The 27,375-nt window shown below is 36.1% G+C and overlaps 1 protein-coding gene across 11 annotated transcripts in view; it reads left to right on the top strand.

The window, feature by feature from the left end:
* LOC143246476 (uncharacterized) overlaps positions 1-27,375 on the top strand; it is a 112,368-nt gene that overhangs the window by 44,012 nt on the left and 40,981 nt on the right. Inside the window, exons 1-2 of one of the 11 annotated variants that reach the window (XM_076493263.1) lie at positions 17,131-18,114; positions 23,407-23,428. The exons of 8 other annotated variants lie outside the window; for them this stretch is intronic. In XM_076493263.1, coding sequence (XP_076349378.1) covers positions 18,059-18,114; positions 23,407-23,428 — 78 coding nt within the window. In that variant the 5' untranslated portion in view covers positions 17,131-18,058. Of the gene's footprint in view, positions 1-17,127; positions 18,115-23,406; positions 23,429-27,375 lie in introns of those variants that run through there. 2 more of the 11 variants (XM_076493257.1, XM_076493268.1) reach the window with 2 other exon arrangements.

Genomic DNA, 27,375 nt, shown 5'->3' with positions numbered 1-27,375 from the left:
ATTTAAAGATAGCATTTTCAAAATTATTTTCCATGTTTGTATCCAAATGGTTGTGTGAGTCAACATTTCCCACGTTAGATTTTCTCGAAGTCTCAATACAGGTCTCGGCTGACTGACAAATTTAGCAAATTTTCATGAAACTTGTTGATGAAAACCTCCATCAGTTTTCACATTGAAGATTAGTTGAAATGCAATTATATTATTTTGATTAAACTAACTTATTTCTTTTTTTATTTTTATTTTTGTAATAGTGTGGCCAACGCTGTGTTCATTAGTCACAGTTATGGCCACTATGAAAAATAATTTGCCCACCCCTGCTGTAGGTATACCAGTTGTTCTTTAATAGTTGCCATATTGTAAGTGTGTATAGAATAAATACTATATATATATATATATATATATATATATATACCAGTTATTTAATAGCTACCATTTTGTATTTGTATGGAGAGTACGTACCGTAGATATACCATTTGTTATTTAATAGCTGCCAGTTTGAACATATGTGCAGAGTACATACTGTAGGTATACTAGCTGTTATTTAATAGGTACCAGTTTGTACATGTATTGTTCTTGGTCAGAAACACGAGACCGGAACATCAAAACAAAGTTTTAGGTGATTACGGAAGTGAACGTGAGTCTGGGATATAAAAAGAAATTTAATGAACCAGGCCGTTACAGCATACGGTCAACTTCACTATTCGTTGGTAAAAACGTGGCCTAAGAGTTGGCGGTGAGTATTGATAACTAGCTGCTTTTTCTCTTGTCTTACACTACTAAATTTGGGACGGCTAGCGCAGATAGCCCTTGTGTATGTTAACGACAAATTAAATATCAACATAAGAAAACAAGCTGTTGCACATAATACACACACACACACACACACACACAAATTGTATCAACACACTAAGTTCAGTCATTTGCATTCAAATGAAAACATTACAATTACCAAAATGACCATGTTCATATGCACAGAGTTATCGGGGTCTGCTTGTTATATCCATATGCACAGAGTTATTGGGGACTGCTTGTTCCCGTTGTATCAGTCACTACTTACTTGTAACAAGGGTCTTGTATAGATTTATGCAGTTTAGAATCATGTTAAATTTATTTTTATCTCGGGACGGCTGGTATGGATATTAACACTTTTACTAATAAAGCAGAGAACAACGTTTGAACCTTCTTAATTAGTAAAAGTGTTAATGTTTATACCAGTTGTCCCGAGATACATTTTTACTTCAAGCGGGTTTCTCAACATTTTTTAATTGATCATGTTTTGTTCTTGCGTTCCCCCTAATCCCACCTACCGCTAAAATTGTTTTTACTGTCACTGCGTGATGTTTTGGATGTGAAATATTATCAAAAGACGAAACATAAATGATACTAGCTGTGATAAATCACCAAAGAGGGAACATGTGTAAATCGTTTACTGCAAGCAATTGAGATCATCACGCGCTGATCGGATGCATTGTTGGGCCCTGTTGTCGATAACCAAAAGAGTTGTAACATATTGACTCAATCCATTGTAAAGTTTGACTCTGCGTGGAACTTAGTCAGTCAGTATTTTATTATACCCCGTTAGCGAGCGATAAACAAGGGGATAACGCTTCACGTGAATGACAAGTACGTCAAGAGTGGCTTGTTTGGCAACGCGGTACGGCTTTAATAGCTTGCTGTACATGTTATCAGTTGGAAGATTAAAACCGACTGCAGCAAAACGAGTTGATCGATTCTTTCTTACCCACGCCACCTACATGCACGAGATAAATTCAAAAATTTACGCGAACAGAAACAAAATTACACCATCTGTTAGCCAGGCGCGATGAAGCGTGCAGGACTATGAACCCGATGGTTTCGGGTTCACGTCCCGCTACGCAAAATTGCGCTCACTGTTATAAGAGTGTATGTAAAGTTCTGTTATGCGATTAGAGTAACCCAAGAGTTGGCGTCTGATGCTGCTGAGTAGATGCTTTCCCTGTAGCGTATCAGTTCGAAATTAGAGACGGCTTTGTGTAGTTTTGCGTGAATATTCGAAACAAGCAAATATACCTTCCACATACATACACTTAGAGCATTTTTAACACCCTCTTCATTGATACTTGTTTTATTTTTTGTTGTATCTTTTGCTTCTTTCATTAAAAAAAAAAAAAACTCTTTCGGCACATTTTATACCAAGCTATGTAAGAGAAATAAGATGGCGCTAAAGCGTAGTATATTTTCGTTTTTCGTCAACTGGCAATTACTGGGTGCACGAATTACCATTGTGTAAGCAAACTTGACATAATGGATATAACCTTGAGAAAAATAAATATTGAAATCGGTAACAAAATAAAAAAGTAGCATGTTCCAAAAGTGTTCTGTTACAAAAGTTAAAATAAAGCAATATTCAAACTATAACCGGAATTTAGGTTTAATGACGTTGAATGTGTTTGTATTTCACGTACTGGCTATTGAGCAATGATAAAACTTCGTGTGTAAACGTGATTTTTTTAAATATGAAGTATTTCAGTCATTCATAAGTTAGAACTTAAAATACTTGATAATCGACTGCATTTTTTAGTACCAACAGTAATTTACTATATCTTTAAACGACATTACCTCGGAGGGACTTCGCGTTTGTCAATAAACAAGCTCTCTTTTATTAGGAGTCTCTGTTCGTCTTTGCGAAAGCCAAAAACGAACAGAGCCCCCCAAATAAAAATATACTGCGAATTCAACTCAGCCCTGAGATTAATGTAATTAGAACAGCATGCTAACTATTTTTGGTATTATAAGGATAATAATTTTCGAGTGAAAGTACACCATGTCAACTACCTTATAACTGCTATATCCAGTACCGAAGAGGTCTTTCGGTTAATATCATGGTTTAAGGCCGGATGAAAATACGACTTGTTTATCGAGACGGTAAATTGCTTCAACGCAAGTGTTAGAGGGTGAACTAAACTTATAAGTTGGCAGGACGTAATTTACGTATTTTTTTTCTTACAGCAATCATAATTCGGTTATTTTTTCGCTGTAAATATGTATCATATCTTTTTTTTTCTGACAATAAGACCGTGTTCTATGTTATTATTAGAAAAAAAATATGTTACCTCACTCTTACTCCCATTAACCCCCCGGTGATTCAGCGATACCTTTACGGACTTACAACGCTGAGATCGAGGGTTCGATTCCCCGCAATGTTAAGATTGCAAATAGTTTGTGTGGCTTTGCACTAAGAAAGTAATAATAAATTATTACGACCTCACTTCAAAATGTGTAGTTAGGCAGTAACGATATTCACTAAACTTCTGTCCATTTTGGTGTTCTCACACGCGCATTTCTAGTTACTGTGAAGTTAAACTGTTGGATATGAGATCACATCCGGTGATCATGGGACGACGTAGAAACCTGATAAACATGTAATTATCCCGACGTCATCTTCAGGGTATAGAACTTGTTTGTATATTGTAAAACAATAACGTAGCTTTATATATACATAAGCAGTTCGTGTAAGTTCATTGAGAAATATTCTCATGGTTTGAGGAACAAACGGGTGGAAAGTTAGCACACCTTTTTCCGTTTTTATATGGAATGACGTCATTTAGAAAAGCGTCCAAATTTTCATTCAGTTGGTCTTAAACGTTGTATCTCTCTGCGTGAAAGTCTTTATTTCTGATATTCACGCAAAGCTGTGTAAGAACTATTTATGTTGTCTTTGATTGTGAACTGAGAGATTGGAGAGAAGGCAGCTAGTTATGCTCACCCACCGCTAGTTCTTTGTCTACCTTTGTCTAACCGAATAGTAGGGTTTGGTCATCATTCTTATAACGTACATCACGGCACGAAAATACAGGAAACGATTTTTTTTTTTAATTTTACGATAACCATACCCCCTCTGATCCATAGCCCGACACGTTAACAGCGAGACATGTTCTCAGTGGCGGATTTAAGGTTGTGTGGGCCCTACATCCCATGTAATTTTACATAAAATAAAATTATCGATGGGCCCCTGATTATCCACCCATCCCTTGAGAAAAAAAGACTATTGTTGGCCATTTAGCGAATAGTTACGTGATAGGCCAGGTTATCTACTTTCTGTCTACTTCTGGGAATCTAACTCTGGATTTTTAGTATTGTAACTCTGAAAACTTATTGGGCGACAATAAACAATCGCAGTAATAGTTTTTGACCCACGACATGACCCCTGAACAATGAAAAAAAAATGCAACGTAATAGAAATAAAAATAGAGTTGATTAATGTTTGTAAGATACAAAATCAAGTTAACATCTCTTTGTGAGGCATGGCATATTGAGCTACGTTTTACTGTGTTTGAATAAAGTGCCCTCAAGACCTGAACACTCGTTTATAATATAATAAATGCTGCCGTTGTTGTTTTGTTACAAATATTATAAGAAATATATATGTAGAAACTTGGCTTATAGAAATAACACCATGTTCCTTTCACATGACACTTTTATTTTTTAAGTAAGTGTCATTGACTGGCCACTTAACAAACACACTATACTTGGGTATGTCAGAGAGGCTGATCACGTGGTATGTCAAGTGATAACTTGAGTCTTATTAATGTAGAAATTAAATGATATTTCAACTAAACTGCAAGACAGTGTGCAAATAATTGGGATCTGTAAGACTTGAGGGACATGATGGCGGATGTTCGTCTGTTTGGAGAACCGTTGTTAAATACCATTTCTATTAATGCCTGTTCGCAGTCATTGGTTATAGAAATCTATCATGAATGTCAGTGTTCTATTGGGTAAAGTTGTAGCTGTCATCTACTGGTAATAATTGTAGCCCAGTTAACTAATTCTGTCCAAGGTAATCAAAATTCAGCTATACCACGCAAGGAACGTTATAGCAAATGTCATATGACAATTGAAACTCAGTTCGAGTCCCCTACTTCACTAAAAGTGTTAAACAGGAAAACGTGTCTGTTGTTGTGGTTAGAATACAAACTGTAGACGATGATAACTATTGTGGTTTGATTCGGAGAGGGGTAGCTGTAAGGTGAGAACGTTCCTTGTGGCATGGGAGGGTTTTTTCAATTCCGTTAGAAGGGCGAATGACATCCTATCTAGCTGCCTTCCCTCTAGTCTTACACTGCTAAATTAGGGACGGCTAGCGCACACAGCCCTCGTGTAGCTTTGCACGAAATTCAAAACAAACAAACGAACAACCAAACAATCTACAGCGATCGAGTTAGGCCTGGCATGGCCAAGCGCGTAAGGCGTGCGACTCGTAATCCGAGGGTCGCGGGTTCGCGCCCGCGTCGCGCTAAACATGCTCGCCCTCCCAGCCGTGGGGGCGTATAATGTGACGGTCAATCCCAATTCGTTGGTAAAAGAGTAGTTCAAGAGTTGGCGGTGGGTGGTGATGACTAGCTGCCTTCCCTCTAGTCTTACACTGCTAAATTAGGGACGGCTAGCACAGATAGCCCTCGAGTAGCTTTGTGCGAAATTCCAAAAACAAACAAACAAGCGATCGAGTTATCCAACATTATTTCCAAGAACATACTTTATAACTTAACCAGCACAGTCACTGGATCTCAGTCGAGAAATGTTGGAATAATCTCGAATCTCTCTATTGTAATCTGCCCATGTATTGGACTAAACGGAATGCTATCAGATAAGATGCGTCCAATCATCTCCTTTCTTCCACGCTTAGTTCAAGCTGTTACATTAAACTATGTAACACAAATTTTGTTCTTGGATAGTATGTGTTATTTTTTAATTGCTTATGTTGTGAAAGTACAGAAAATGGCCATTATTCCCTTCAAACTTTGCTTTTGTGACCTGGATAATGAAATTTAGAAATTAACCTATTTTACATGTAAAAACGGTCAAATTTACACATTTTCATTTACATAAGGTCTGAATAAAACAACATGTGAATCAAGATTTACATGTATTTATACTAAAGTTATACAAAAATGTTTAGAAGTGAGTAGTTTTTCGAGATTTGTGACTGTTTTGTAAATCACTTTCACGTATCAGCCCCCAAATGTAGTTTCCCACCATGTTTTTGTTATATGCTCCCAGGTCACAAAAGTAAAGTTTGAAGAGAAAAATAGATCTTCTCCGTTTATTTTAGGCATAAGCAATTGGGAAGTAACACTTTCTGCCCAGGAACAAGAAAAGTAAAAATTTTGTTACATAGAGTTATTGCAGTGGGAACCCTAATAAAATGAACAATCTCTGTATATTCGATGTTTTATTTGATATTACATACAGTTTATTATGTATAATAATTTATTTCGGATGAGTATCCGATTTATTATGTTATATTAATGTATTATGATTTTAAATAGCCGGAATTTGTTATTTTAATTTAAAAGTTAATTGAATGTCAATAATATCAAATTTGTGACATTTGTCAACAAGATTGATACACACAATTTTCTGTGTTAACGCAAATATATTTTAATGTGCAAACACCAATAAAATTTATAATAAGTTACTACAAATAACTGTTTACATAAAAGAGCTTTACAAACATTACTGAGTCTTCTATTTTCTCTGGAACTGAATCTTTTATTGACGTTCACGGTGATTGAATTAATTCAATGTAGATGCACAGGTACACTTTTCTTGACAGGAAAGCTAACTGGTTCTATTCTTGGCTGGACTCAAGCGGTTTATAAGCTTATTTTTCACCGAGGAAGATTTCTAATGTCTTCACAATTACAGCTTCCGAGGTTTAACCAACAATATTATACTGTCTCCCCATGTGTTGTATGGCCTTGCATGGCCAGGTGGTTAAGGCACTCGACTCGTAATCTGAGGGTCGCGGGTTCGAATCCCCCGTCACGCCATTTCAGCCGTGGTGGCGTTATAATGTGACGGTTAATCCCATCGCCAACTCTTGAGCTACTCTTTTATCAATGTCTCTAATCTTGCAGTGTAAGACTACAGGGAAGGCAGCTAGTCAGCCCTCGTGTAACATTGCGCGAAATTCAAAACAAACCAACCCCAATGTGTTGCGATGGCTACCTTTTATACTCATTAGGCAAGATTTTCTAGAAATTTCAACTGAGGTAACAACACTGATATTTTACATTCACACATCGTGCATTGCTGATTCTTACGCGCGAGAATCTTCTAGAAATTTGTAGAACAGGCGGAACTTTAACAATATACATTTAACAATATAATATACATGCACTTCTAAGTATATATTAAAGTGAAACAAACATAGATATTAAATTAACAAATAATATTAAATCTGTTACAAGTTGGTTTGATATTTACATTTTCCAGAATATCAAATTCCGGCTACAGCCACGATGCACTCATGGACTAATCTGGAATATTCATATACACACATACATAAATTAAAGCTTTTTAAACCATCGTGTTTTCTATTTTTAAAACTATTGAATATTTACTATAGGCGCTATAATATTGAATAAAGACTTGCTGTAGGTGATATGTTATTAAATAAAGGCCTGATATGGGTGCTATATTTTTGTGAAAATTGACCTTGGTTTTTGTTTTTACGTATGATAAGCGTGTCTCATACTGTTTGAATACTATATTACCGAAGGTTTAATTATATCTTTCTTTACAAAATAGGATGTTTGTATATTCTGAATACTCCTTGTATTCCAGAGTCAGTATTCACTGGTATTTATAATTAGACAGTTGTTATGCTATAACAATGATAGTTTCGTATTTTCCTAAGCACAAATTTCCTTATCGACCGCTATTGACCTTGGTTTATGGAGCCTATCAGAAGCTGTGTTAGGACTTGTTTTGAATGTCATTAAAAGTAAATAACGTTGTCAAGAGGCTCGTGCCTGATCCAGTTCTTAACGAGGTGGGATCCAGGTGTAAGATTGAGAAAGTAATATGTTGTCATTACTTCAAAAGGCAAAAGACCATCTGCCGTTTCCTAGACAAGCGTCTTGTTTTCTTCTTGTTTTTGAACGACCAGGTGATATAGATAAGGCGCGAGTTACACGAGGAAGCCAGGTGTAAAGCTGGAACATCATGTGCACGTGTCTTGCACCTCGTTCTACCTGAGGCTGTAATGGTTGTAGTTCCTTTTATTTTTTCAATATATAAAATCAAATGATACTTAAATCGGCACATTTAGGCGTAACTTAATCTCCGCTAAATGTTGATTGGTCTAATGGGGGGGGGGAAGCAAACATTTTGATATATGCTCAAGTTTACCCGAGGCCTCAAAGTTGATATGCGTCGTTGTTAGTTGAATAGTTCTCACGCACATTGTCAATACGCGAAAAACCGACCTCCAGTATATGTCTGCGGACTAACACTGCCAGAAACCTGGTTTCAATACCCGTGGTTGGCAGAGCACAGATAGCCCATTGTGCAACTTTACGCTTAATTCCAAAAACAAACAAACGCGGAAAATCTAAAGTTTTATGTTAATAAAAAAAATCACAGACCTGTTATGGTTTTATTGTATCGACCTTTATAGAAATCCAACAATAATTATTTTACGCTGAATCCGAAATTGATATCGATGCATGTATATCATATACAGATTTTCCCACAAAACGTCATATGTACTTTTACATAAGTGAATCGTTTTCATTGAAATCGGGCCACATTTTGTTATGCTTAATATGTTGATAGCCACCTGTTCTAGGTTTCTTTAGACCAATTAAGACTCTAGAGTCTTATTTAAAACCCAAACACATTTTAGAAAATGTTCATTGTGGTAAACGAAATAAATATTTCATCTAAGTAAGCCGATTTGTAAAAACTATTTACGTGATAGACAGAAAAGAATATTATTTTCGAAATCTGTGTAGCTTAACTATAGAAAGTTCATTAATAAAACCAAAACAACTTTTATGAAGTTTAGATTTGCAGACCTGTGTAATCTAAGCACGTTATAATCAACAACCAGTTTTACCGGTGACTGATGTATTACACTGATTCATAATATGTGTTGTGGTTGTACTTGTTGGATGTCATGTAATAAAAAATGACTTTGTTTTGTTTCTGTACAGGAGCAATGATCAAATGTGTGATCTAAGAAGAAGGAAGAAACTTGCACAATATATAGAATACTCACGTTTTAACTGTGCACAAAAGTGAGACATAATTTATTGCTGTAGTAAGTAACAGAATTACTTAATATGAAGTAATTGTAGTAATGTTTTCCAGATTTGAACTGCATACAGAAATGAAGTAACTTTGAACTACAGACTTAGAATATTTTGGTAATTCTTCTCAGTTAATCACAGGTGTTGTATGGTTACTTTGTGGTAACTGTTACAGGTGTTGTATGGTTACTTTGTGGTAACTGTTTTGAAAGGATTTCACATCAGCAAACAATTCGTACCCCGCTTGAAACATTTTTGCAATTAATTGAAATATTGCGAACTTTGTTTTTATGTAACTAGTTGTTTGTTCGTTTTCCTGTGTGAATCGAGTTTAGAGTAAACAAATTTACCTTTTCTCTGTGTTGTTGTGTGCACTATTTGAAGATTTATATAAAGAAATGACATGATGATAACTTGGTGAATGCATTCTACCATTCTTGGGTGTGATTCGGAACGCGTCACAATTTATTTGTTATCGCATTATATTCTAAAGAAAATAAAACTTGACAGCTATTTGAAATGAAGCGTCAGTATATTACATATATATATACACACACACACGTGGTGTGTTATTTGTATCTACATAAATAAAACAAACCCAATATTTATATATATGAAAAGATAATCGTATTAAAAATATAACTAAATACCTTTTCTTTTTGTACTTCTCTAAAAAAAAAAAAAAGTATAGTTATAAAAGGAAAATGTCTGCACCAATAGCTCCCAAACTGGTGTTGTTGATTTTATGGCTGTATAATGTATTTCTAACGTCTTCTAAGGTATCTGAATTGTTTATAAAGTTTTATTATCCATTTTTGCATATGGAGTTGGCCCGGCGTGACCAGGTGGTTAAAACACTCGACTCGTAATCTGAGGGTCGCAGGTTCGAATCCCCGTCACACCAAACATGTTCGCCCTTTCAGCCGTGGGGGCGTTATCAAGTTACGATCAATCACACTATTCATTGGTTAAAAAAAAGTAGCCCAAGAGTTGACGGTGGGTAGTGATGATTAGCTGCCTTCCTTCTTTCCTTGCACTGCTGAATATGGAATAGCCAGCGCAAATAACCCTCGAGTAGCTTTGCGCGAAATTCGAAACAAAAAGCAAACCATATGGAGGAGCGCAAATCAGTAAAGAAATATTTATTTTTAGTATTATTATACTTTTAAAACACTTTTTAATGGGGACGAATAAGCATAACAGAAACGTTTGACTTTTTTTTTACGTTTCGAACTGATGCGACGTGACACCCATAACTTTTACGAAACGGTAAACGTTGAGTGGGATTTGATGTGACAGACGACCATATCGGGAGTCTTCAATTTCAGGAAACTCGTTTCCCACCAGTATACTGTGACGATAAGACAGCTTATCAGATGTTTCTACACTGAACGGAATCGAACAAAATGTACGTTAATAATGCTACACTGTGGTAAAATTTATTAAAACCCTTTAACTTTCTATTGCACACTGTAATGTGGAAGTAATAAATCAGTCTTTGTCACTTAATACACACAGAAATGTTTTAGGCCCGTATTTGAATCCTGGTAGTTCTAGGTGACTCTAAATACCATGAAAGTATTTTTGTTGGTTGTTCAATTGAACAGTTTTACTTCTCGGTAATATATTCATTTATAGTTTATTAAAGTATAATTTGGTGCACATTATTTGTTGTGCATTGTGGGCTCGTTTAAGTGAGAAATTCAACGAAAACATTTATTCTCAGTATTTTCATAAGTCGTGCAATAAAAAGTTAATAAATGGGTGTCCATTAAATGATCATTGTGGCAAAACGTACCGAATGTCTTCACAGACGTGCATTAGGAAAAATACTCTAAACAGGTATTGTAATATAGTGTACAGAAGAACCTTAAATTTACGCTCGGGTAACAGACACAACAATACACGGGTATTAGTACACTAGGCAGACGTTAGGATGGTGGAAGAGACGCAGGGTAATCGATACAACAGATCGAACTGGCACCTACATAAACTGAAACCGTTTCGGATTATAGCTAGCCGTCTGTAACAGTTTGGGCTCACTTGTTTCTTTATCTTTTATGTGTAACATAGCCCTTCTAGCTATTCGTGCTGTTTTTCGAAATTCGTTCTACAGGAAAAAAAAATAAAAAAAAAAACATTTTTGGGAAAACTTAATCAGAACAAGAGATACAAAAACTCTTTTCCTTTATTCAATTCAACGCTCCACCCCACCCCCTAGTGGCACTAGTCTGCGGACTTATACTGCTAGAAACCGGGTTTTGATAACTGTGATGGGTAGAACACAGCTAGCCCTTTTTGTAACTTTGTTCTTAATAACAAACAACGACATCAACTTGTAAAATAACGCATTTATCTACTTTTCAATTTTTTTTTCATAAGCTTCCGCTACACAGTAAAGTCCTGACCTTGACAAAATGGTGATGATGACTTAGTGCTATTTAGATTATCAAACTTCTTGGTCTGTTTTGTAGAAATTACGAAAGAACAACAAACACTGAAAAATATTGTACCATAAAGACGCACAAAATTATATACATCCACTTATGATTTATGTACATAATTTAGCTGTTGCAATTACAGTACGTTCCCCTTAGTTTGGATATACAGATTTCTTTTGTTCATCCTCTGGGATTTAAGTGAGCTGCTGATAATCGGGGCCACATGAACCAACACGTGGGAAATGTTTCGTTACAGGAAATTAACAAGGACAAACTAGAATGTGTACAATCTTTGTTTTTCAGCCCAAGTGCTTATGACACTTTTCTCATAATGTATGACAGTCACGATATATGTGGTGCATGTGTATCGCGAGAGGCCTTTTGTGGGAAATGTTTCATAAATGATGATCGTGAAAAATATGTTAGTAGAAACGTAACTAGAAAACAAACTTAATAGGAGTAAATTTATCTACTTTATTAGCTCGTATTTGACGTGACCTTGACCCACTGACCGCCTACAGGCTGTTCGGTGCACATGCTGTTTTTTACATAATATACAAGTATATTTCGTGCTTTATTTGTTAAAATCCACGTCAACCAATATTTTTCAACTTGGAATTAGATGCAGATCACATTTTGGTCGTTTGGAGGTACAAGTGGTTAACGTTTTGTTTGTTTTACATAATATTTTTAATATTTCCATTCTATGAAAAAAACCTATCGAAAATTGAGGGTGTTTCACCGTCTTAACATACATAATTCATATCGATATTTTTCCCACAAAAGCTGTGCAGTTCCTGAATATTAAAAAAAATGCATTTTTAAACTGAATTTTTCATTCCACAATTAGACTTACGTAATAATGAAGACTGGTAATGCACACGTTTAAAAATAAAACTATTTACATAATATGCAACTCTCTCAGAATGCAAACTTTCGTCCGCTAAATAATGATTGTTTCAATTGATGGCTGTATTTTTATTACTTAATAATTTATACACTTAGTTGTCCTACCCTATGTATCTGTTACCACAGCTATCAGTTTATGGAGTTCATAAAAAGCTACGGAAATAGATACCGTTAAGGTTTGGTTTGAATTTCGCGGAAAGCTACACGAGGGCTATCTGCGCTAATCGTCCCTAATTTAGCAGTGTAAGACAAGAGGGAAGGCAACTAGTTATCACCACCCACCGCCAACTATTAGGCTACTTTTTTACCAAAGAATAATGGGATTGACCGTCACATTATAACGCCCGTACGGCTGAAACGGCGAGCATGTTTGGTTAAACGGGGACTCGAACCCGGGACCCTCGGATTACGAGTCGAGCGCCTTAACCACTTGGCCATGCAGGGCCTACCGTTAAGCCGGAAAAATTTATTAAACGTCACTTTCAAGTTAATTCGAGCGTGCACGAGTTTAAGATCATGCTTTTTTAAGGTTGATGGTATATAGATTATTTTTTCTTAATAATGCTGTTGTATCGCTGTTCTTTTGTTGACCGATATTTCAGAAATTATCTGATGCTAATAATACAAAACCAAATTTATGTAAATGATATTAAGTTGGTTAATTATTTTTAACCTTTTTGAAAACTATTTTCACTTGGCGTAAAGTCTTTAAGAATTTTTCATGTGTTCTAGGCTTACCTAATTAATCTTTTAAATCTTAATGTCTTTAGTATGATTAACAGCACAGCTCCCTCTGGTAAACAAACAAATTACAACACTAAAAATATAGCTTATAACACTGCCTCTTCTTAATCGTGAAATCCCTTGTACAAGCATAATATCAAAAATAATAATATACTCCACTAAGTCGAACATTCACCAAGTCTCTTTTTCTTGGGGGGGGGGTGCGTTTCTCCTCCAAAAAGTATGGTATATCGATCGATTCGTGTCAGTAAATCATATAGTCTCTTTGGAGTTTCGCCCCCCGCTAGTACAGCGTATGTCTCCCGATTTACAACGCTAAAATCAGGGGTTCGATTCCCCTCGGTGGGCTCAGCAGATAGCCCGATGTGGCTTTGCTATAAGAAAACACAAACAAACCCTTTGGAGTTTATCATTTCTTGCGGTTAGGTTTTACCACCATATCATTGAAACCTAAATATTATCCAGTTTTATCAGCACTTGTATCATCGTTATCTTTTGTTCTATCGCCAGCTTTTATTACGACGTCTTTTATTCTTCACATTAACAAAAGCTCTTACAACCACCAACTCCTTAGGATATGTTAGAGTATTTGGTTCCATTGTGCCTCCGTCATTACGTGAAGAATAATTACTAACAATTACTGATATGAGTATTTAACTTCTTGGTGGTCCACAGGTCCAGTGACCACCTTACATAGTTGTCACTGAAAGTTTAAAAATTCAATTTCTAATTCCTTTTTCAAATGTTTTATTCTGTCATTAAAGTTATTTTGTACTTTGGTTATTTTCTTGTTGTCATCCTCCGCTAAAATCAGGGTTCGATTCCCCTCGGTGGACAGAGCAGATAGCCCAATGTGGCTTTATTATAAGAAAACACACACACCTTGTTGTTATCTTTCTTTAGTTGTTTTTTTTTACATATTTAATTTTATCATTACAGCCTTTCTGTGATTCTCTGATGCCCTTCCGCATTTCTTCAAAGTTGTTATTGTAGTCCCTCTGTACGTATCTTATAGTTTCACAAGTTTTGTCTTTAGTCACCTTTATTTTGACTGAAATTCTTCCATAAGTAGTGCGACACTTCCTTTTAACTCCTCCATAGAAATTTTCTCATATTTTCTACCATTCTTTCTGGTCTTTTTTTGTTTACGTTTGTGTCTCCTTGTCCTCCCCCCCGTGCCCTTGCGGATCAGCATTACGTCTGAAGACTTGCACCACTAAAAAGTAGATGTTTATACCCATGATGGGCATAACACAGTTAGACCATTGTGTAGCTTTGTATTTACAAATAAACAAAATCTCTCTTGATTTAATTTTAATTTTATGTGTTGTTCTTTCTAGTATTCTCTAAATGCTTTGTCTCTTCTTCTTTCCATTCTTTCATCATGTCTGTTAGATCCCCTGTATCATTCTAAGACCTTGTGAAAATATTGAATGAAAGTTGAAGTTTAACCAAAGTTCTGTTTTATTTAGACAAACTAATCCTACTTCTGACATCAGTGCTGAATCATTGCTCTTTTTTTCTTTGGCGGGTTCTTTTAAATTGTGTGGTGAAAAGTTATGTCCACGTGAACTATAATAAATTACTTTATTTCTTCCTCGACGTTTTAACAAATTGCCTTCATTGTGTACAAGTTTAGCCCACGTTTACAAATGACACTAACTGCATACGCTAATATAAGGGGTGAACTTACTTGTACCGCTTCATGCCTGAAACGGATAAAAAAACCCAAAAAAAAAACCTTTACTGCCAAGAAACAACTCTGTTATCTTGAAACAAGTACCTCGTATTTTTATCTGCTCTTGATTTTACTACAGTACTTGACTCTCAAATCTTTTAGAACCTTCTACATGTTTTAGACTTGTCTTGTTAAACGTTCCGACCTTAATGTGATTTGGGCCTGACATGGTTTGGTGATCAGAATGTTTTGACTGCAGTTTGTGCTTCGCTCTTTCGAATCTCCTTCACCGAACATACTCGTTCATTCAGCCATGAAAGTGTTTTAATATGACAGTTAATTTTACTGTTAGTTGGTCAAAGAACAGCGCAAGAGTTGGCGGTGGGTGGTGTTAACTGAAAATACAATTGGACAGGCGTTACAAAGCGTGCATGGCTCTCACATTTGAGCAATATTAAAGAGTTGTATCATTATTGTCTATTAATGTATTTCGCATTCCAGTTTCCTGTTGAGAACTGGAAGTTAATTTTATGAAGGCCTTGTCACTACTCATCAAATTTGACGGAAACTTTGGAAATTATCTTCTATGGCCCTAAGCAGTTTGACCAGTAAATATAGCATGTGTTCCTTTCGTACCTCTGTTGGCCCGGCATGGCCAAGCGTGTTAAGGCGTGCGACTTGTAATCTGAGGGTCGCGAGTTCGCATCCCCGTCGCGCCAAACATGCTTGCCCTTTCAGCCGTGGGAACGTTATAATGTGGTGGTCAATCCCACCATTCGTTTGTAAAAGAGTAGTCCAAGAGTTGGCGGTGTGTAGTGATGACTAGCTGCCTTCCCTCTAGTCTTACACTACTAAATTAGGGACGGCTAGCGCAAACAGCCCTCGTGTAGCTTTGCGCGAAATTTAAAACAAAGAAACCTGACGTTAATATTTGGTTTTCAAAAGTTTTGTTAGACCTCCTACCGGATTTTAATGGAAGGTTATGCACGTGCTTTATAAGAGAGAGAGGGGAAAAAGGGAGGCAGCAGAGCAGCTGGTTTACGAATGGAGACAGAAGCTTCAAGGTGCATTTGTAAAAAAGGAAAAAAAAACAACTGTATTCTTCTTAATAACAACGGTCACAGCGACGAGTGACTTAAGACATGTTTGTATTCATCTTGCCTCCTGCTGTCCATTGGCAAGAAGCCTGCAATGATGGGATGAAGAAAAAGAAAAGCTAGATGGAGCTTCTGTCGCCAGCTTGTCGTTTATGACTTTAACAACACGTGTGATACGCTCGAAGTAGGGAACAACGGTTCGACAACCCCTCTCCCCCGAACATTGCTGGCCCCGGCTGACACCAGCGCTTGGAGATAGGTCTCCTCTCTAGAAATGGTGGATCACAACTAAAAAGCCAGTGCACATGTGTCGCCGTTGCTGTGTCAGTTTCTTCAGAGTTATTTTATTAAAATGCTCTCTCCCCATTTCATATCCGTTTTACAGAGGTTGTGAAAGGTGGGAATAGAAGACACTTTCTAGTGGTTTGATATGAACGAATACGTGTGCATGAGTGATCGTATGGAACAGTTAATGATGTGCCATATGGAAACTATAAATTCTTTCTTTCTTTTCTTGTTTTTCATTCTTTACATGCTTCACGTGGTTTGACTGCCTAGTATATCTTGCAGCTTCCACGATGGGTAAGAATATCAATATTAACTGGTAGCAGGTTTTATTACGTTAAAGTCTGGACGCTGCTAATTTCGAGTTAACAAAAAAAACTTTACAGTTCCTTAAGGACGTGTCGAGTTTCTTTTCCAATAAAAGTATAATTTTAAGTATGTTATCTTTATGTTTTATTTAACAGTTACAGAGAAGCTTGGTGCGTGTAATTTAATTTCATTATATAAAAAAATGCTATAAAAAGCGTGGGATGTTATCCACAAATCGCTTTGTGCTGTGTATCAGGTGTTATATGCACTATTTTCTGATAAACGGGAGTCTAAATTATCATATCATACATGCGGTTCCCCTCGGTTCGTTTCCTGTCATTTAAAAATTATAAGATCGGTGTTTCGTTGAAAAACATAACACAAGACGTACAAAAATCATACGAAAGTGAAAAGGATATATGTGTGTGTGTGTGTGTTGTACATGCGCATATTCGCTCTTCAAGCAGTTTCCACGTGGTAGTCATTCGTCTGTAGAACACATCGCTACTGGAAGTTCAATGGACCAATCAGCTTTAGCTGCCTCACGTGTACGTATATAGACACACTGCTTGTCATGACTTAGTAGTTCGTCAGTTCACAGTGTAGAGAATTAACTTAAAATATAACATAGTTCGCGTTGAATTTGTTTTTCGTGTTTAAAAATTACAACATTAAAGTGGTAAATCAAGTGTAATTCTAAAGTTGAACTAATTATACTTTTGTTTAGTTCGTGTGTCGTCTAATAAAAAGAAAATAACTTCAGAGAATGTCGTCAAAACGTAAAATGAACTGTTTGATAGCATTAATTTATTTGTAGTAACACAATTTCAGTTTCGTTCTAAAGATTTAAATGTGCAAGAAGAACACCATCGTAATCGAATATTTAACTTTGGAAACTTGAAGGGGAAGCTTATAGTACGTGACTGAATATATCTGTTCACTTTATCCGATGAAAACACCTTGATCAGTGTATAAGGAAGTTCATCAGATTACACTGGTCTGTGTTTGTTAATGAGGCGCTGAAAAAAAAAGTGAGTCGCCTATCAGTGCTGAATTTTGTATCGCTTTGGCGCGTTTCTGATAAGCATAAGCGTCTATCTGGTTATGTTTCTTTTGCTTGATTGAATCACTCGTCTAGAACGTGTTGACCTGTGTCTACTTTGTTGAAGTCAGACATTTTTTGTGTGATTCAGTTTGACCTTGCACCCGATGTAGTCATACACGGTGAGCCAGTCTATAGCAAGCTGAAAATTCAATCTTCCCGGCGTCCAACGTCGTGGCCACTCTACACCAACTTCTTTGTCCGCCAATGAGAGAGAAAGTCAGCTCCACATGAGCTCGCCCTTGGCAGGCGCAGGAATACAAAAGTATTAACGTATAGGGATCCGAACGTGAAGACGAAAAGCCGCAGTCTTGCTAGCCTTGCCATGGCGGCAGTAACTGCGGCTTTTTCCCCGCTTTGTGAACGACGAACAGGTCAGTGGGTAGCCGAACCGTCTGACCTCAGAAACGACACCGATGACGAATTGCTCTCTGACCCCGGGATTGAAGTGGAGGATGACGCAGATACTGACGTAAGTTTTGGGGATTATGCATTCGTAATGTAATAACGTAACGAAATTAACGGTCCTTTACCACTGTGTAAATCTTATAACTGTAACACCAAAAAATCAAATATTGATTTGTTCTGTGAACTAACTTATACGTTACCAAAAAGTACAGATGTATGCGAACATACACATACAGTGATGTATTTACCAAGCTGTGCAAGTATACGCCATAAAACAAATTGTACTTTATAACGGTGCCTCTAATGTGCATCTCAGCGAAGTAATATCTAAATGTTTAACATTTAGATATCTAATAAAATATATTTAAATTCCCGCGTGAGCGACGTTCTAGTTAGACTGATGGTTAGATGCAGTGTTTTGCATAAATCAATTAGTCTTCTATTCAGTTTTTCCCTTGGAATCAGAAACTGGAGCATGAAGTCCCAAACATACCAACCATAAAAGGTTTTTTCCCCCCGTGATTAATATGTTTCGGTATTCCTAAATTACTTAATAACAGCACGAAAACAAATCCCTTTGTACTTACTAATAATTTTAAATCATTGCGGAGACTTCCATACTCTTCAAAACGAGACGTGAAACGTTGTAGCTGTATATCGTCGGTTATATTCGTACGTCAATGAAACTGAGCACCCACAGCCATAGGAGCATGTGCTTAGGATCCCTTCTCTTCCGTCCTCAGCTAACAGCGTGCTCCCGAAATAATTAGTCAGCAAGGCCAACTGAGTCATCACTTAAAAAGAGGTGAATCACCTGACTCCCTTGAACAGAGTTGTGGGGTGAGAGAATGTGTCAGAAAAATAGTAGTCGTGTACTACTTTTAAAGCGTTAGTCCCCCCGTGTCGCTCTGAACTAACCTTCTTATAACAGAACTTATGTTTTTGTGCTGTAGTCATATTTTTCTTAGACGTTTTCCCTGCACATGTAAACATGTTCATTCTATGCATGCGCCCCCCGCTAGTACAGCGGTATGTCTCCGGATTTACAACGCTAAAATCAGGGGTTCGATTCCCCTCGGTGGGCTGAGCAGATAGCCCGATGTGGCTTTGCTATAAGAAAAAAACACACACGCTATACATGCATTTAACAAAAGGCTAGGCCTGCAAAATTTTGGTTGTATTATGTACACTGTAAGAACATGTCTTACCTCTTAAGACATTTGTAATGTTGATTTTGTTATTGATAAGAACTCGTGAGCGAAAGCCATGACAAATTTACAATGATATGTCAACAGCATTATATCTGCTATATCCATTATCAAAGAGGCCAGACCTCTGTATTAGCAAATCACTTGAGAACTGTTACGTGCGTTACTGGTTTAAATTATGTTTATGTCATCACTGTTAAGTCTTATTTTGTCTTAATAGGAATATCTATTATGTTTTGTAGTCTGTTTCTTATTTTCATCAGTTTAGTTTAAGTTCCTAAAATACTTAAATTCACTAAAGTTTAGGAAACTTGTAACAGCTACACAGTGTTACACTTTATCAGAATATTTTTCACTTCTGAATGGAACCGAATTAACAAAGGTGTCGCTTTTTACAGATCTGTAAATATTGTTAAAGCACAGTCTTATCAGTTAATACTAGAATGAAAATTGGGGTATAAATTACCTTTATTCTGAAGTGTTGTGTCCAAGGGTACACAGATTTCTTAGTTTTAAATAAGTAAATTATCTATTAAACCACATAAGTACATATTGTAAAAGCACGAGTCCGTGTAGTTATATGTACAAACGTTTTACTGTAACATTTTCAAAGAAAGTTTAAAACGTTTTAGATGTTTGTTTTTGCTGTTATTATTTGCTTTATCTGAAGTTTCTTGTTTATCAGTCGGTGTTGCTTTTACTAGTTGGTAAACAGAATCAAACATGTGATGAAATAAAACGACCTGAGGTCTTTTTTTGTGTCGTACCATTTTAGTTTCCTAATGTAAAAGATGTTGGTACACTTTCATTCTCCGGGAAAACAAATAAGTTCCTTGTGGTACTCTGCAAAAATCGATTCCTCTGTTTAATAAAAAAAATAATAGCCAGAACCTGACTACCTCATATTAAATGTACGTTGATGAAGAGCATATGAAACATCACTCTGAACATTTTGTAGTTTAAAACTTTAACTCTGAAGTACTTTGTTAATATAAAAATCTCAGATTGCAGACAGAGTTTTTCTTGTAATCTGTGTCTATCTTCTAAGACATAAGTTCACTCTCCCTTTTTCTTGGTTGGAATTTAATCTTGTTATCGGATAAAGCCCTTCATAGCGGTAAATCTGAAGGTCTATAACACTTCACCATGTTTCGATACCATTGGTGGGCATAGTACAGACAGCCCATTGTATTGTTTTGCGCTTAACAACAAAATAAATAAACGTATTGAGTAATACTGTGTTTTCATGTTACTGACCAATGAAGTAGCCAACCAGTTTATGTTGTATTTTAAGCTGTGATTGTAAGATTAGTTTTTTGGCTAAACACGCCTTCACAACACGACAATTTTGAAACGTGTATGTCATAATGTACAATACGTTGTGGATAGCATGAAGGGAATATTTGGAATGTGATTTAGAAATGATGACTTGTGATTATTTCGGTTCCTGAACAATGAATAATTTTATCTCATATTTTTCGTTTTGTCTTTTATTCATTCTTCAAGTTCCAGAAATCAAGCCATCATGCATGCCATATATGTTATCTATAACCATACCTGATTTTGGACAAAACTAAACTTTCCTTGTGTAAAATAACTGAATTTAGCAAAATATAAGCCCGGCATGGCCAGGTGGGTTAAGGCGTGCGACTCGTAATCCGAGGGTTGCGGGTTCGCATCCCCGTCACCAAACCAAACATGCTCACCCTTTCAGCAATGGGGGCGTTATAATATAACGATCAATCCCACTATTCGTTGGTAAAAGAGTAGCCCAAGAGTTGGCGGTGGGTGTTGATGACCAGCTGCCTTCCCTCTGGTCTTACACTGCTAAATTACGGACGGCTAGCGCAGATAGCCCTCGAGTAGCTTTGCGCGAAATTCAAAAAACAAACAGCAAAATATATACGGGTACTTGGATACTAGACAAAGAGCGATTTAATGTATCTTTTAAATGAAACTAGCTTAAATTAGTCAAGAACTAAACATAAAAAAATACTTGAACACAAAAACAAAAGAACTGTCGAGATTTTAATGTAAGAATATCTCTATGAAAGCCTCTTTACTTTCGGAAATTAATTTCTAATTTGATTTTTTGCATATTTTTTCTGGTTTAGGTTTAGTCACTGAGTAAATCGTTACAATAATTCAAAACTGCATTGTTTATTTGTAAATAAAGATTAATGTGCGTAATGTTTTATGTACTGTTAAAACTTGTATATTGTGAAATTAATTTTACAATATCGTGTGACTATAGAAACTTCGAGGACTTACAAATGTATATAAATTTTTAAAAAATGTTTGAAAATCAAATGCTTAAGTTAAAATATCCGTAAAATGTTGTTGAATTATTTTATCTTAAAATATAATTTCATCTTCTCTCAGGAAGTAAACATGTAAAAGAGATTTTACTTTATCTTATGTGCTGGGAGTATTTAAAAACGTGTTGTGAAAATTGGATACGATGATTAAAGACTTTTTTGAGGAAAATAAGGCACTATAAATTTAGACATTTGCAGAACCTAGAGTAAGGCACTTGAAATTGATGCAAGATACTGTAGTACACCCATGGATTAGAATAAGTGATTTATACCTTCAAATAAAACAGATTTTGCGCAAGTTTCCCAGTTTAGTTGTTGAACAGATTTGACTATATGCTAGTGTGTGTTGATGGTTTCCGGTTAGAATAATATTGTTCGTGTTGGATGTTGTACGTGGCATATAAATGAACGACAGCACTTCGTGCAGGTACTTTTAAAGTAAAAACTCATTGATTGCTGACGTGATATTGTGTATGAAGTTGAAGTATAACAACTTGAACTCCAATTACGTACTGATTATTTCTAAAGGAGTTCTCGTCAGTGCCCCCTAGTGGCTGAGCAGTAATCTGGGGACTTTTCGACTATAAAAATCAAGTTTCGATCACAGGTAATCCTTTGTGTAGCTTTGCGCTTAATAACAACCAAACCAAAGCTTTCTTCAATACGCAGCGTTGTTTTTTATTAACAATCTCAAAACTTTTGAAACGCTTTTGTGAAGCATACGCACAACACACGTGTGATTGTATTATTTAGAGGATGAACCCTGACATCTTTCATTTTTAAACAATAGTCATTTATACCCATGTTACATAGAACAACAACAACAGTCATGTTTTTTGGTAGGGTCAATTTATTGATTCTTTATCACTGATTTTTGTTTATCAAATATCTTACATTGTTCTGAGCAAGATTGTTTAATGTTGTGTTTTACAGTGTAATACGGTGACAAACTGTTTTAATCGTTTCCAGAATATTCTGAGTGAAAGGTTCACGAACAAAATTCAGCTTAAAAATTGAGAAAAACATACATTGGTGTATGTGTATGATCTTCTTAAGCGTAATAATAAACTAAAAGTACTAAAAAGGAACACCAGAGTTCGGAATACTCCATTTTATAATATCGTCACACTGCCCTTTAGCCAACCTTAATAAAATACGATACACAATACTTTTTAACAGAACCAAAATGCTGATTCAACAAATACATTCCAATAAAAATATGTGAACTAAAATATACATGAAATAACAAAATATATTAAAAAATACAGTATTTGAAACCTGGTGGACCTTTCAAATGGCCGGCATGGCCAGGTGGTTAAGACACTCGACTCGTAATCTGAGGGTCGCTGGTTCACATCCCCGTTACTCCAAATGTACTCGTACCTTCAGCCGTGGGGTCGTTATAATGTGACGGTCAATTCCACTATTCGTTGGTAAAAGAGTAGCCAAAGAGTTGGCGGTGGTGGTGATGACTAGCTGCCTTCCCTCTAGTCTTACACTGCTAAATTAGGGATGGCAAGCGCAGGTAGCCCTCGTGTAGCTTTCCGCGAAATTCAAAACAAACCAAATCTTTTAATACTTCTGACTTATAAATAAATATGAATATGTATGTAAAACGTTTATATTAAATGTTAACATAATTAGGAAAGACAGTATAACACCATTGATTATCAATAACGCATATCATGATATTGAGTTTCAAGGTTAGTTTTATTTGTGTCGTGTGTATGAGATGTTACCATTGTTTCTAATATATACATGTGTGTGTATACATATAATATACATAACGAAAACTAACTGGGTTTTTCAAAAGTGTTTCTCTCTTTTTAGATGGCCCCCCGCTAGTACAGCGGTATGTTTCGGATTTACAACGCAAAAATCAGGGGTTCGATTCCCCTCGGTGGGCTGAGCAGATAGCCCTTTGTGGCTTTGCTATACGAAAAACACACACACACACACACTCTTTTTAGATATTTGCGCAAAACCACACAACCGTTATCTGTATTGGCCGTCCCTAAATTTGAACTGATGGGTTAGAGGGAAGGCAATTAGTCAACTTTTATAACTTACCTACGGCCTCAACGATTTTTGCGGTAGTAGGATGCGAACCTTATAACCTCAGATTTGTAGTGAGCTAACCTTCGGACAACGCCCGACTCCTTTTTGTTGGAACCGTTTCTATAGGTTGCAGCATTTTTTCTTCCGTGTTCAATTAATAATCACTTCCTGACCCAACTGTACTGTTGATAAAGTGTAAATTGTGTATGTGTGGTCGTTGCTCCTACGCTGAACAGAATACACTTTCGTTGTCTCACTTCTGTGAAGCGTGTAATATAATCCTTATTGTTTATCGTAGGAGTTTAATACGTTGTGTGCCCGCAAAATGCTTTCGCTGTCTTTCAACCGTACGTAATAAATGGCATTTCCTGACCACAATTACGTATTGAAAACAATTACTCCTCCTCTCTCCAGTACATTTAATAAAAGCTTATTTACCCGAGTGAATGACTCCTGTTTGTAACAGTCTCACGACCCCCACAATCGTGTTACAAGTTCTAGTTTCACTGATACTTAGAACTGAATAAATCAAGTAACAGATTTTTCAAGTGTCTTTGAACATGCTTGCTTAGGAAGGCGCGCTTCAGTCTTTGGGAAATTAACCTCGGATGGAAATAGTATATGTCGGTGGCTCCACCTTTTTCTTTACCACAGTTACATTTGGGTCTGTTCATGAGAATACTTTCAATAGATTTACAAAAACATATTTTTCTTTACCATAAACTTGTCTTAAACTAGAAACTAATAAAATGTGTAACGTTATCTTGCAAAAGGAAAGTAGTTTATTTTCATGCGAATGATATATGAGACTGAATATATACGTATTAAGAAACTATGGCATCATGCTATAATGGAACTCTTGCTTAAATGATACTAGAAAAACGTTTTATTTCGCGATGTACAACCCCCAAATTCGCAAAATTTGTATCCTGTGTACATGTAGATTTGCAATAGGGGTCACGATTTTACCGTTGCACTTCCATTTCCTGTTATGGAGAAGTTTATTTTTGTCCATTTTCAGGGTGCAGATATGACGTCAATGAATACATCACACGCAGATCTATGTAAATATAATATTACTGTGTGTTGTATGTCCATGTATGTTCACTAAAATTGGCATGGAGGGCATTAGATCCATGGGGAAATACAAATTTTGGTTTTGCGTTTCTTATAGGCCTTTTCTTTTTAACCGTTACTTCGCCCTTGTTGATGGATTTTCATCAAATTTGGCATGAAGGTTTGTTGGGTCTATGAGGAGATAAATTAGAACTACGGTTTCACATTTTGTGTTTTGCTGTTTTTATGGGTGTTTTGACTTGTGTTTTTTTTTAATTGTATATGAAGGAAACAACTTTTCATGTTCGAAAATAACCTTTCATTAATCATGAATTTACACGCACGCACGCGCACACACATATATAACTTTGTATTCGTAATTATTCAGCCTAGCTTAACTTATAGAATGAAGACATTGTGGTTTCATCTGTGAAGTACTTACTCCATTCCCGTGCACGAATTTATGAGTGTGGTATATTCCTCTAGAGGTCAGCTTATCCGTAACGTCAGATCTGCTGTGACAAAGTAGTCTGTTTATTTTGTATCTAGATACCTGCTAAATGTTTTACATTTTCAACCAATCTCGTCTATCTTTTTTTTTTTGTTGTTGTTGTTATTATTATTTGAGAAAAAAAATCAGTTTCAGTTAGTTTTTCATGGTTTAATCACTGTAATATTGTGAGTTTATTGTGGGTATATATATGTGTGTGTATTAATAAAGATAATTACATTTTAATGAAGTAAAATAAGTAAATCATAAGGAAGGACTGCGTTAAAAACAGCAAATCCAAACCTCTGACTGTTCATATAATTTGTAGTTTTAACTTAAAAAAGAAGCCAAATCAAAAACAAACAAAAAACGTTCCATCAACCGCTATGTGGGTCCTACTTGGAGACTGCGGAGTCACCTCCAAAACCTAGGACACATTTTATAATCTCACACTGTAGCTTGTACTGTGGGATCTTTTCAGCTAATGCAGATTTTTTTTAATTTGTTTTTGTTTCGGCTTGTTTTTCAGTTAAAATAACATTACTACATTTCTGTATATCACTTCCAAATGGATATGCATAACAAACGTAAAATTCGTTCGCATTTATTTTAAAAAGTTTAGATTTGGTGATTTTAATATCACATCAGAATAGCCAAGACTGATTAGAACGACTTTATCGCTTTAGTGTCGATGACCATTGTTTTATATAATACCAGTTGAGTCTCAAGTGAAGAAATAAACCGTAGAAGAAGACCTTCGACCTAAGCAAAAGCCAAGCCTTCACGTGCAACAAGTCTTCACCTTGAAATTATTGTGCGAGAAAAATAATAATGGCATGACCCATTGTGCCTGATTTTCATTGTCGAAAGTTCTCGTGCGTGAACGTGAAAATAAAAAGGCAAACGTAACATGTTATTTTCAACTTCTTTAACGTCAGGGCTATAATTAAGTGGTTGGGACATCGCGTGAAATTATACAACACAGAACAATCACCAACTCCAGTTTCAAAAAGGCCTAATATTTCCCTTCCTAAAAGTCATACAGAAAAAACTGAATTATAAGTAGCATGTTTAGACTATTATTAGAATAAAACTTCTAAGTATCAGTTGTAAAAATTTGTTTTTCTCAATTCTGCCACTAGTCACTTCTATTAATGTTAATTGCATTTCCAATGCTATGTTTCAATTTATTTAAAAAACACGAAAGAACACGAACATTTATGTGAGGAAACGAACAGTGGAAAATCTAGTAGCATTATTTTAATGAATCAGGTACGAAACTACGCGGAAAAACTACTGTTTCTCTCGTAAATGTGAGTGCATAAAGTATGGTAACTTAGAAGACCATTTCAATCTGACTAGTGCTATACGAGTCCTGAATGATTATCGTTTAAGAAAAGGATGGACGATAACCGTGAAGATGAACAGATTACATCAAAGAGTGGAGAGGATTGGCATTGGCCCAGTGCATCAACAGGGCAAGGAACAGAAACCTGTAGAAAGTTATGGTGTCACAAAGAATGGTCTCTAACCCTTAGCTATGAAAGAGGAAGGATATGAGACGAGTGGCATTCATAGTTTCTTCTGTTTCCTGTTCTATTATCTTAACAGTCAGTAGTGTTAGTTTATATTACATTTTGTACATCAAGTATATATATCTCTCAGGCTTGAAGATCAAAATTTCTCTCTATATCATCCGGTGGTTAGGACACTCGTTAGATTGAACCCCGTCACCGAATATGCCCACCATTTCAGCTTTGGGAACGTTATAACTTACAGTCAATCCTACTATGTCTGCTGGTAAATAGTAACCCAAGAATTGGGGCGGTTGGTGTTGACTAGCCGTATTCCCTCTGATGTACCACTTCAAAGTAAGGGACAGCCAGCACAGGCTGTCTTCGAGCAGTTTTGGGCGAAATTTCTCAAAGAAACAAACTTTCATGTAATTTAGCGCGTTTTGAACAGAAGTGATTTTCTGTACGTTTACTTAATTCGTACTGTGTATCTCGGCATTTTCATAGAACTGCAAACTTCACTGGTTAAGTGCATCGATTCTCAACCGGTGGGACGCGAACGTTGGAAAGGAGATGCAATAAATTACAACAATAATTCCGCAAATATTTATTACAAATTAATACTCTATTGATATTATTATTTTAACCGCGCTTTTAAAGTAGAGAACCAATTAGGCTGAA

This window comes from Tachypleus tridentatus, chromosome 3, assembly GCF_004210375.1.
Source record: "Tachypleus tridentatus isolate NWPU-2018 chromosome 3, ASM421037v1, whole genome shotgun sequence".
Taxonomy (NCBI): Eukaryota; Metazoa; Arthropoda; class Merostomata; order Xiphosura; family Limulidae; genus Tachypleus; species Tachypleus tridentatus.
Note: the sequence above shows the minus strand (reverse complement) of the source record. Positions and strands in the feature narration are given on the sequence as shown.